This window comes from Oryzias latipes, chromosome 13 (genome assembly GCF_053564925.1).
Source record: "Oryzias latipes strain Hd-rR chromosome 13, Olatipes_Hd-rR_3.1".
NCBI classification, from domain to species: Eukaryota; Metazoa; Chordata; class Actinopteri; order Beloniformes; family Adrianichthyidae; genus Oryzias; species Oryzias latipes.
The window spans coordinates 30,601,270-30,612,933 of record NC_136249.1 but is presented as its reverse complement, the minus strand read 5'-3'; the positions used below and the strand labels follow the sequence as shown (position 1 = coordinate 30,612,933).

The window sequence follows — 11,664 nt, the reverse complement described above, 5'->3', positions numbered from 1 at the left end:
CAGGGGACATTTTGGAAAGGTTACCAGACTATTGCAGGTCAGACATGAACATTTTCGCACTTTTCTCTTTCGTTTTATCTTTCAGAGTTCCAACCTTCATAGAAAAATAAGTGTAGAATTATAGAATGAAAACAAAGATCTGACTGCGATCAAATGTGGTCAACTGAACGCCTTCTGTACAGGACACATGGTACAGAGTGCCAATTGCACCAATGGGTTGCAATTAGGGCCATTTGCACCAATTGCAACGTATTGGTTGGCACTAAAATGAGAACAAAGCCAAATTTTTTTCAAATTCAAAATCCAAAATGTTAAATCTTTCTCACTCTCTTTAATTATTCACAATCAAAATTGTTACTTTTTTTTCTTATAAGGTGGATTACCAAAAACGCCACATATCTGCTCCTGTTCTGTCCCTTCTGTAATTTGTGGGACCCCTTTGTGGTCCACAAAACGTTTGCCCATCCTTTTTTTTTTTAGAGGAAGACAGCAGACTAGAGGTCAAAGCATATATAAATTACATCTCTAACCTACATACTTCTGATGACATAAGAAAAAAACAACACAGCAATGTAACTAATTCTTTTCAGGAGCACAATGTTCCCCTTCAGAGTTTTTCAGTGAGGAACCCCTTATCAAAACTATAAATACAATGGAGAAATGCTCACACCCCAGTCATTTTCCACCTCACTAATATGCTAACGGTGACAACAGTTTTTCAACTTCGCAGCTGAGTCCTTCTTCACTATCATAACATAATCAAACATTTAAAAAGAGTGAAAATGGATGGAATAAGTGACTCCAAAGTAATCAACAAAATGCAAAAGGCATTTGAAGGAGACATACTTCAAAAAAGCAGACTTTCCTGGAGGACAGTGAGCGGGAAGCTGGCAGACTAAAAAAAGAGATGAGTCTGGTAATTACTACGAAATGTCACATCCTCACTGTGCTGCCAAGTAAGAATGTCAAATGACAAAATCTTCCTTAAATGCCATCTGCAGAAGAAAAGCCGACCATGATTATTCCAAAAATCTTTAAGCTTTAAATTTGAAAGTGATATTTTTAACATTCTGTTCTTTTTCTGGTTTTCAAACCAGTTGGACACTCTTATTGATATTAAATATGTGCTTTTATATAGAAACTTTAAAAAAAGGTTGTTTTTATTTTGAAGGATAATCTAAAAATGGGTGGAAAAACTAAATAGCCCATCCTGAATGAAGCGAGCAGAATTGCTCTCCTAGAACTCTGGCATGGAGAAGCCAAGAATGAAAGATAGTCTAGAAAAAGTTCATGAATAAACCAAAACAGGTTTGACATCAACTTGGCATTCTCTATAAGTAAAGTAGCACAATAAGGATCTGGGCTACAATAAATGTCAGGTTTTTGTCATAATACAAATCCAACTCTGGAGGCGCAGCGTTAACTTGTCAGTGTGAAGGGGACTGTCACGTATCCTGAGGGGCATTAGTGCTTTCTATTTCTGGGGGGTTTCTTAACCAGCAGGCTCCGTAAAAGTTGTTGTTTGGTTCTAAAGCTTCTGGTTTCAAACTGTTTTTTTTTAAAAAACTGCAAATTGACTCATTTTGCTTGTGGTAAGTTTTCGTTTTACTTTTTTTTTTCCGAATTCTAAACAAATCCTTAGCAAAAAAGTAGTCTAATTAGATGTAGGGTATTAGAAGTATACATAAACAGTGAGGCAGTGTACTCGAACGTTATTTTTTATGTACTATCTATTTGTTGTAAACTAAATATTCAGTTAGTATACTTCCAACACTTCATGTACATCAGTGCTTCTCAATTATTTTTTGCCCCCCTAGGAAAAATAAAATGTTTCGCGAACGGAAAACATCCTGATACGCTGAAGAAGATGATCGTGGAGAATAGTTACCATTCAGCTCAATATATGATGGATGAAACGGAGCTATTCTGGAAGAAGTGACGCTTAAAATACACTGTAGAACCTCTCGCTTTTAACTGATGAAGGAGGAAGCACGGGCTCCTGCTTTTCAGGCACAGAGTGACACTCCCAATGTCACTCTGTGTGTGTAAAGTACGATACAGTACGGTCAATTTGTTTGAAAGAAAAAACTTTATGTTGAGCAAAATTCCAGTGATCTTTATAAAAATGTCATATATGTAATATTTTTGGAAATATGCCAGAAGACTAACTTTTTTTTTTAAATTAAGATGTTCTTAAAACCCTTTGATGAAATCTACAAAGTAAAATAGAAATGAAATTGTTTTTTTTAAAGAGATAAAAATAGAAACAATTATTATATTTTTGATGATTTGGTATGTTTTTGGTGACAATGTTTGAATGAGTAGCACAAATACTGACAATCATCCAACATATCATAAGTGATTCTATTTGTATGTCATTAAAACAAAAAGATTTTGCAATTTTATCTTGTAGATTTCATCAGGAAAAAAATTACCTTATTTACACACTGTCTCGAAATTTGAGTATAGTTTTAACGTGGTGTAATTGCATTAAAGAGAAATAATTATCAACAAATTTTGCATTATTTCAATACAGCAAGTGGTCATTTAAAACACTAACAATACATATGGTATTCTCACCATAGAGTTTTGAAAATAAGACAAACTTGTCCGCCAAATGTGTGTCTGTGATTTCCTTGATGCAGACATTTTGACATGAGCAGGAGAAGCCCCTCTGCTGCCCCTAGTGGAATAATCGTGAATTACAGGTTTAAGTTCTATCTAACAGGATTTTAAAGAACATTTGGATCATGCTAATGATACACGGATCTCAAAGATTGTGTGTATAAACTATGATATGAATGGTTACATAGGGTCAAGACTTGGAATCACAGTGTGAGTACACTGCTGCAGTTTTTTCTGGTTTGCATGTTTTGCTTAATCACACACAGATGGGTTCAGTGCAGACACATCTCAAAGTCCAGCCCTGCTTCCTCCCCCTCCTCTCATTGGCTCATGCAGAAGTCGACGGAGGCAGGACTTATCGGTCGGTTGTATTTTAGTTTTAAAGATTTTCTTCTTTTTTTATGCAGATTTTTCAGTTTACTTCACATACCAGCTGTGATGGCTTCAGCAAATGACAGAGCTGTTCTTCAAGCCATATTCAACCCCACCAGCCCCTTTGGTGACATCCCCGGCATCAACCGAGAGGAAGAATTAACTGATGATGGTGAGTTTCTGACTTCATAGGCGTGAACATGTCATGGTAGGATGGATTTTATTTGAATATTTCCTGTTTCTAGGCTAAAATAATCCTCACAGCCAGCCAGACACCTGAGCACTGAGTGATGTTTCAGTGTTTTCTTTTGGCATGGACACCTGTCAGCGGAGTCTGAGCATGTTTTTCCTCCTGTTTATCTGCTCCTACCAGACAGCGGTTTTGACACAGAGTTGCTGAAGCAAGTGAAAGAGCTGGAGATGCGGGGCGTCTCGGCAGCAGAGGCTGGGGATTTGCAGGGTGCACTTCAGCTGTTCAGCCAGGCAATCCAGATCCTGCCTGAGCGAGCTTCTGCCTACAACAACCGAGCGCAGGCCCTGCGGCTGCAGGGGGACACCACAGGTACATGCAACAAAGCCATTATAACCCTTTCTAGAGCTTTGTGCCAGCGTGTCGGGCTGCCAAGTCTGAGGACAGCACAGGAGCCCAGTCAATGTGAAGCACATTTCACCAGTTTTACCCCAATTTAAATGATCATGAACTTTGTGTTAACTTTTACTTAAAAAGACTTTTACATTTAGCACTGATTTGAAATAATTATCTTTTTGAAATAAGTTTTTAGCATTCTCTTCAGCTAATTTAGTACAAAACATTACCTCCTCTGATTTAGTTAAAAGAATAAAAGCCTTTTATTTAACTAATCATCCACATTTTACTTGTTTCATTAAATGTACATACATTACCATTTAAAATCATTACAATTGTTCATATAAACATGCTTGAAATGCTTTCCGACTTCAGAATTGTTAGCACATAGTAATACAGTAAAATATTTATGAAGAAAATGTATTTTGTTTATTGTACATTTTCATTATCCCCCTTGTATCTCAAGGCCGTGTCACACAGAGAAGCCGTACAATTTGTGCATTGTCCACGGATGAAAACTCTTCATACATGAATATATGTGGAAAAAAGTGAAAAGTTGTGGTTCTTTACTTGAAATTTCGACAGTTGTATCACAAAAATACCATATTTAACCCCAAAAAGAAGGATGAATAAGCCACTTTTGCTTGAATTTTGTTTATTTTGACATTCAGACCCCTGAGCCAAAATCACATTACATCAGCTCCATGGTCAGCGCCTTAGTTTTAATTACACAGTTGGATTCCCCTGATCTGCACCACATCTAAGTTAAGGCCGTGTCACACTGCTGCTACGTACAATCTGCACATTTTCGACTTAAAAACGTTGGCCCTTGGTGACAACCTCGTCTCTGGCTCGTCTCTGCTTCTGCTCCTACACTTGGCCTCTGGCTCGTCTTGCGCCCCCAGCCGTCCCCTAACTCCATCTGGATGAAGCCCATCTGCTGGAATATTCAAACATTAAGTTATAGAGTTAGATGAGCTAATTCTGGTACATTGCCTGTCTGTCCTGGGGAGGATCCCTCGTTCATGTGGACACCCCTGAGGTTTCTCCTTTTTCTTTCTTCCTGGAATCCGTTTTTTTAGGAGTTTTTCCTTACCGAGAAGGACGATCTACGGGCAGGAATGCCAGTTTAGTTTAATCTGTTTAGTTTAGCCATTACCTATCTCCACAGACGTCTGCCCACATCGACAAATGACGAACCCAAGAAACACTGGTGAATTACTCACATCACAAATGTATCACAACAGACTGAAATTTTCTACGTGGACAATTTAATGATTGCACATAGCAGCTGTGTGACACGGCCTTCGTAGCTATTATATGTGAAGCTTTTCCTGATGATTTAAAACATCAAAGTTGTGTCAGAAAGAATGCCTTCTTATCGGTGAGCATGCTATCTTTTAGAGGATAATTCAGCTTTTCCTTTCGTTTGTGATGTGTTTTAAAACCACTGTCGGCTGAAAGGATGAGATATGGAAACAAAGAGAAAGAAAAGTCTTCTAATGATACAGCTGTTTCTGCATGCTTGCTTCTGAAAGATTAATGATAAAAATGAAAATGTCATCCTTTTTAGATTAGATAAAACCACCGTTGCGTTAATACAATAGTGATTGAACATATTTTTCTTCAAAGACATGGCAAATCACAGAGCTTGTGGAGAATGCAAGAAAACAGCGCATCTGAATTCCAAAATTGTGCATCAGGCTTGTTTTGTCTCCTGCCAGGAGCCTTGCAGGATCTGGACAGAGCCATTGTCCTGAGCGGCGGCGACGGACGGACCGGCTGCCAGGCTCTGGTGCAAAGAGGCCTCCTACGAAGATTAGGGAGCCAGATGGATGAAGCACGCGCAGATTTTGAGAAAGCAGCTTCACTCGGAAGTGAATTTGCCCGACAGCAGGCCGTGGTTCTTAATCCATATGCTGCCTTGTGCAACAAGATGTTGTCTGAGGTGATCAACAAACTCCGCAACCCCAACATGTCAGAGGCGCAGTAGCTGTAAAGAGAACTCACTCAATGATTTCTCCTCTGAATCTGAAATAAAATGTTTTTTCTCCTTTGTACATTTGATTATTTTGTACATTTCTCTTCTGCATATTTGACTCATGAGCTAATACATGTCAATCCTAAAGAAATCCCAATTTCTCCCAATAACAGAATCACTAAATCAGTTTGTGAAACTAAGAATAAACTGCTGTTTTAGTGTAGTATCAAATATGAAATGTCATACATGTGATGTAATCCTCAGCATGTAAAAATGACATCACGTGACAACGGTATGAGAGGAAATAGTTGTAATTCATCTTTTCTCCACCAGATGTCAGTGTTGTTCTTCAAAAACAATCTGCAGTTAGTTAATTATTTTCAGTTTGAGAGTTTGGTGGTCATGAAGAGGAAATCCCACCAACAAATCACTCAATACAAAAACTCTTTAAAGATCAGAATTAAAATTTAAAAAAGCAAACCAATTAATAAAAAAACAACATTGCATTTTAAAAACTCATTACAAACTTCTTGAACCCAAAACACAACTGGAGCAAAATAAAAAATAGCAACATTATGGAAAACAATAGTTAAAGTTAAAAAGAAATCACAATGAGAATGTGCTATCCTAGGCACTTTAACATTGGGAGTTGGGTCATCTAGAACCCACTTTTTTCTTCAATGATTTGTGATCTTCACTGGTGTCCATGGATTACATGAAATCTTTCCACCTTTATCCACCTTTGTCATGGTAGGGGGAACACGTCAATGTAAGGGTGGGGTCATCTAAGATAGCACAAGGGGTTAAGGTGCGTCATCATCATCATCCTCCAATCAGCCATGTCCAACAGTTCCAACCTTTTTCATATATTTGTGTTTCTTTAACATTTCATTTTGATTTCTGGAATTTACATTTTGTTTTCCAAAATGTTTTGTTTTTATTTCATTTCATTTTTTGAGAATTACGTTGTTTTTTTAATGTAATCCTTTTTTTTCATTATTATTATTTTTTATTATTATTTTGGAATGAGTGATTTATTGGTGTGATTTTTCACTTCAGGGCCACCATACTGCCAGGGACTGACATGACAGTAAACAAAGGCATATTACAGCAAACCCTCAAGATTAATTTTCTTCTCAGAAAAATAAAAAAGCAAGCGTTTGTTGCAACAAAAAAGGTAGTATTTTAGTTTAAAACATGGCAGAAATCCCATGCGTTTCTTAGGTTTTCATGGGAAATGACAGCACACGTCAACAAGCCTAAAGAAAGTGATGTTATTGCTGTGGAGAACCTATTCGTTTCCACTATCTTCTATGCTTGACTTCTCTGCATCTGTCTGTAACCTCCCTGAGGCAGGGCAAGGCCACCGGCTCCCTGCGCTCATCCCTCTGGTAGAAGGAGCAGCTTTGCAGGTGATCAGACATGGAGCGAACATCTGTGAAGCTCCAGCGGTCCACCGAGGAAAACAGAGAGCTGAACCTCCAGACCTGCAGGAACAGAGAGGCAGAGCGGAGCCTGCTGTCACGCACGGATGAGCTGCATTCAATCCTCACAACAAGCTCTATCACCCAGGGAACCCTGATCAAGGGCTACTTTTAAAACACGTCAGGGTGTTATTTCTGTTCTATCAGGCGCTAATTGTGGAGCAAATGCTCAGCTGCTGCACATTCCAACCAAAACGCAGAGTTTCTGTCAACCATCACAGATCTGACGTGCCACAGGGGTGCAGTCTTCTGTCGCGGCAGAGCCTATGGCCATTCCGCTTGGATGATATCACCGGCACGCTGTTTGTCTTGTGATTGCTGCAGCTCAGACAGAGTAAAAATACACACGTGTGCATTCGTAAAGTGTCTGTCCTTCATTTACTCAAGCTGAAAGGTTTTCAGAGTGTTGCTCATTTGTCAGTAGGACGAGTGAAAAAAATATTATGCACAAAAGGGCCAATTAGTTTAATTTTATTCAGTAAAACACAAGACCAAACAATTTTAACACTTCATTTTTTAAAGGCAAGTATTTACAGGTGCCCACTTCTTGCTTTTACAGTGTGTTTATAGGTGAACCATTTGTATATTTTGTGTACTTGTGTCCTACAAGGTATTTTCACCTACAGCCAATAAACATTGAACTTTAAACTGGGGCAGACTCTAGATCAGGACATCTTTCCATGGAATAATGCATTCCACCAGTGAGCTTAGAAAACCACCCATGGAACCAATAGATAGGTTTTCCATCCATTCATCCATTTTTAGAACCGGCTGAATCCCTTCAGGGATCATCATGGGGTTGCTGGAGCCAACCCAGCTACTGTTTGTTGGGTGAAGGTGAGCTTCCCCTTAAACAGGTTGCCAGCCAGTTGCAGGGTCACACACTGACATGCACACCTAGAGGCAATTTACAGAAACTATGAAGCATGTTTTTAGGCTGTGGGAGAAAGCCAGAGTTCCTGGAGAAAAAACCCACACATGCATGAGGAGAACATGCAAACTTCACACAGCTGGGATTTGAACCAGGGCTGTGAGGCAAGAGCGCTAAGCACTGTCCCACTGTGCAGCCGTAAGACAAGTCTTTGTCTGGGGTAATTTGAAAAAAAAAAGGGTTGAATATAGGTCAGTTCGACAAAATGGGAGGTACGATTGTTGTGAATGAGGTAAGTGTAAAGTAAAGTATTTGTTGGGCTAATGTAAGCTGTATGCACTTATGACGCACAGGTGATGCTGTCATAAAGTGCCCTGAGTCGTAAGTAAGGTGAGAGCACAGGCCCCTCACTGACCATCCACAAATGCTGCATGCATGGATGGGTGTGCAGGTGATACGTAAGTGGCAAAGAACACTTGTTGGATAGTCTCACAGCTACGCTCTTATTGTCTAATTTCCTCATTTGGATTGCCATGCAAGGAACCTGCACTTACCACATGAACAACATTAATTGTCTCCACAGGAACAGCCCGTACATCAAAACTGCGTCTCACCTGCTTCACCCTTACTTACTTACCCTTGTGTGCCACGACCTGTCGCTTGTGACATGTCCGTAGAAAAACATGCATGGACATTTCACTCCACAGACTCACTGAGGTGTCTACAAAATACATATTTTGTGCATTCCCCATACAGGTTTGACCATTTTTGGTCTTTACCCACCTGCAATGGTAGTTATTACTAAGGCTTGACCAAGTGACAAAGCCTGATAGATAAACAAAAAAGTATTTTTTCACCGTCATGCTACGTACATGTGGAGCATGACGCAGGCGTTTTGTTTTTGAATCTCTCTTCACTGTCAGGGTTTTTGTACTTAAATATCCCATGATTCTTCAGGTGTTTTTGATATAAAAAAGAAAGACCTGGCAAATCTAGTTGCTTCTAAAGTTAAAGCAATAAAGAATTACAAATGGCATGTTTAAAGGATGGGTTAGGTCAGTGTAGCAGCTGACATGCTGCAGGAGTGATGGAAACTTTCCATGCCAAATAACATACTGATGACAGGTAATGAAGTAGGGCTAACACAGAGAGTTGACCTTGTTTAACCCCTCCTGAGTTTACAGCGGGGACATTAACACAAGGTACAAGGACATGGTCAACGATGTAAAGATTTGGTTTAAAAAAATAGCAGGAAAACTGATGGCTGCTTACTTTTTTATGGCATTTCCAGGAAGTTCCTCCATGAGAATATGTCTTTTTTGTCCAGTGGAGGAAGACCATGCCCCTCTGCCGCAGTAAACTGCCGCACACGTCCCTCATCAGATGGGAAACCAGGGACAGCTGAGACAACGTGAAACTGTCGAGGTGAGCAGCAATGTTCTGGAGGATCTCCAAAGGCAGACTGCTCAAGATGTCGAGTTGTGGCGTAGCACTTCCTCCAGGATTTTTCTCACTTTCCCGCAGTGATGAAGGGACGAGTGGCTGGAGCGCCATGGCGCTGGCATCTTTCTTAAACGTGATGGTGGCTTGTTGACCTGCGGGGTGAAACCTCATCTGGGTGTGAGTGCAGCCGAGGTATGCCAAGGGGCAGCGCTGCTGGAACCAGCCGTTCAACTGGGCCTGGATGTCGCAGTGAGCGTTCCTGACGTGAGACGGGAACTCATCGCGGCGGAAGAATTGACCGCATTCATAACTAAAGGCGGAACTTCTTCTGTTGTGTCTCCTGGTGACTGATTCAGTTTCGACACTGACATGGAGGCCGGGATGTTTGTTTGCAATCAGATCTGTTAAAGAGGCATCCGCTCTGAAGGGAGCGGACGGGAAACTGTGCGTTTGTGTTCCAACGTCTATGTAGAAACCGTCTGTAGAAGTGCTCTCCGAGATGAGGTGTCCCTTTAGCTCCTTTTCCATGGAGCACAGAAGCGCCGAGCCAATCTCATCCGATTTTGGAAGATCCTCAACTGAGAAGCCCAGATCTGTGGTGTCAACACTCTGGTGTCTGATCTTGGCCTTGCATGCAGGATTCTCCAGGTGAACGCGCTTTGCTCTGTAGCTGGTGGGAACTTTGTATGAGCGGACTGTCTTAACCTCAATCGGCTCCAGATTCCCATATACAAAATCCTTCTCCCTTGGGGTGCATGCAGCCAGCTGGCCAAAGTTAATCAACATTGAGCCGTTGTGCACAAGGTACATGTTGTATTCTGCCATGTTGGCTTCTCTGCATAATCTATCAAGGACTCCGTCTTGCCATGGCGCGAGCCCGGTTATGCCGTGCAAACCTCTGGAAGCAACAGCATTTCTATCAGCTGCATCTCTCAGCCCCTCCTGATCCTTTGATGCTTCTTGCTCTTTCTTTCCTCTGGTCTCCTTGTTCAGGTTTTTGACAGTTTGGTTGCATCCCTCCTTCTCCTTCCTGAAAATCTTCTCCCAGGAGGTGTAATTTTGAATATTTGCTACTTCTTCGCTCTTTGCCAAATCATGTCTCCCCTCTTCCTTTTTCTCCTCCAGCTCCTCTGCACAGCCATTCTCTGTAAATTCACTGAAGTCTGAAGAGCACGACAGCTCTCCTGAAGCTGACATCTGAAGTTCATCCGCCATCATTTCAGGGAAAATGCATTTCATTTTGATGGACTGAAAGAGCAGGGCTTGATCCCTGAGAGCCAAAGCGACGTCCAGGCTCACCTCAGAGTCTGACTGAAGCTTTTCTGACACGCTCCTGTAAAAGGTCTCGTTGGTGTCAGAAACAGGCCAGCGGTTCCACTCCTGAGAGCAGCAAACCACGCTGGCAGGACAGACTTCTAAGTGTTTGGCCAGCTTCTGTCGCTGCATTGTTAGAGGGCAGCCATAGAACGCATTAAGACAAGGGACCGTCTCATTTGGACAAAGAAGCACATGCTCCTCCCGTTTGCACGCATGCAGGACGGTACCACAGTTTTTGGGACATTTGGTTACCATGCAGGACCTGGAGGTCTGCACTAGGACTTGACAGTGAGCGCTGAAGCACTTGTCACAATGCTCATGGTGGACTTTTGGCATGTTTTCCCTTCATAAACCCACAACAACACTGAAAGTAGCAAAAAGAGACAGAACTTGCATTTTCTTTTCAAAAATGTAAAAATCAAAATGTAAAAATCAAATGTATAATAGCACATTGAAGCCTTTAAAGAAAAACACTTCAACATTAAAGATTACTTTTAACAAGGTTAGTAGAATTCTTACATGAAGGCTTATAATTACACAAACAATTAGATGAGGATGATGAAGTTTTAGTGGACAGCTGGAACAATAGAAGCAAATATTCTCACCCTTTTGTCCCTCTGTCGCCGTGCACTCACTGACACCTCGGAGTAACCTCTGCACCGTATCTGGACATTATAAATAGACACAACAGAGGGGCAGACAGGCCAGTGGGATGGAGCGTTATTGTCACACAGCCATTAAGAGCCAAGGTCAAGTTACAGCCTCCTCCACGCTTCACTGTGAGAGGGTGGTGATAATAGCAGTTAATCTAAGTTCTCAACAGATTGACTACTGACTTCACAGACGAGACGGCGTGGTCGATTGGAGTTCACGTCATGCCGTCAATGCCTTCTGTCTCATCCTCGATGGAACGGATCAGTCATGTTTTATTCAAGCTGCTTTTGACAAGAACAGAATTGTTCTCTCAATAAACATATATTTTTTA

At 41.1% G+C, this 11,664-nt stretch overlaps 2 protein-coding genes across 2 annotated transcripts; one reads left to right on the top strand and one right to left on the bottom strand.

The window, feature by feature from the left end:
- Positions 1–2,954: 2,954 nt before the first annotated feature.
- Positions 2,955–5,643, top strand: ttc36 (tetratricopeptide repeat domain 36). The gene is made up of 3 exons (XM_004075274.5): positions 2,955–3,169; positions 3,371–3,559; positions 5,308–5,643. Exons 1-3 carry the CDS (start codon positions 2,956–2,958, stop codon positions 5,574–5,576), a joined length of 672 nt encoding a protein of 223 aa, XP_004075322.2. The 5' UTR covers position 2,955; the 3' UTR covers positions 5,577–5,643.
- Positions 4,222–11,353, bottom strand: LOC101168725 (F-box only protein 40). Its single transcript, XM_004075511.5, has 3 exons — positions 11,285–11,353; positions 9,192–11,043; positions 4,222–7,051 (listed from the first exon to the last, which is right to left on the bottom strand). The coding sequence occupies exons 2-3, from the start codon at positions 11,013–11,015 to the stop codon at positions 6,869–6,871; spliced, it is 2,007 nt and encodes a 668-aa protein (XP_004075559.3). The 5' UTR covers positions 11,016–11,043; positions 11,285–11,353; the 3' UTR covers positions 4,222–6,868.
- Positions 11,354–11,664: the final 311 nt, after the last annotated feature.

Bases quoted from the DNA above. Each gene is read 5' to 3' on its own strand.
- ttc36 (XM_004075274.5), top strand. From the start codon at position 2,956: ATGCAGAAGTCGACGGAGGCAGGACTTATCGGTCGGTTGTATTTTAGT. The intron at 3,170-3,370 runs GTGAGTTTCTGA...TGCTCCTACCAG, and splicing joins GGAAGAATTAACTGATGATG to ACAGCGGTTTTGACACAGAG. The intron at 3,560-5,307 runs GTACATGCAACA...GTCTCCTGCCAG, and splicing joins GCTGCAGGGGGACACCACAG to GAGCCTTGCAGGATCTGGAC.
- LOC101168725 (XM_004075511.5), bottom strand. From the start codon at position 11,015: ATGCCAAAAGTCCACCATGAGCATTGTGACAAGTGCTTCAGCGCTCAC. The intron at 7,052-9,191 runs GTAAGCAGCCAT...CTGTTCCTGCAG, and splicing joins CCTGGAAATGCCATAAAAAA to GTCTGGAGGTTCAGCTCTCT.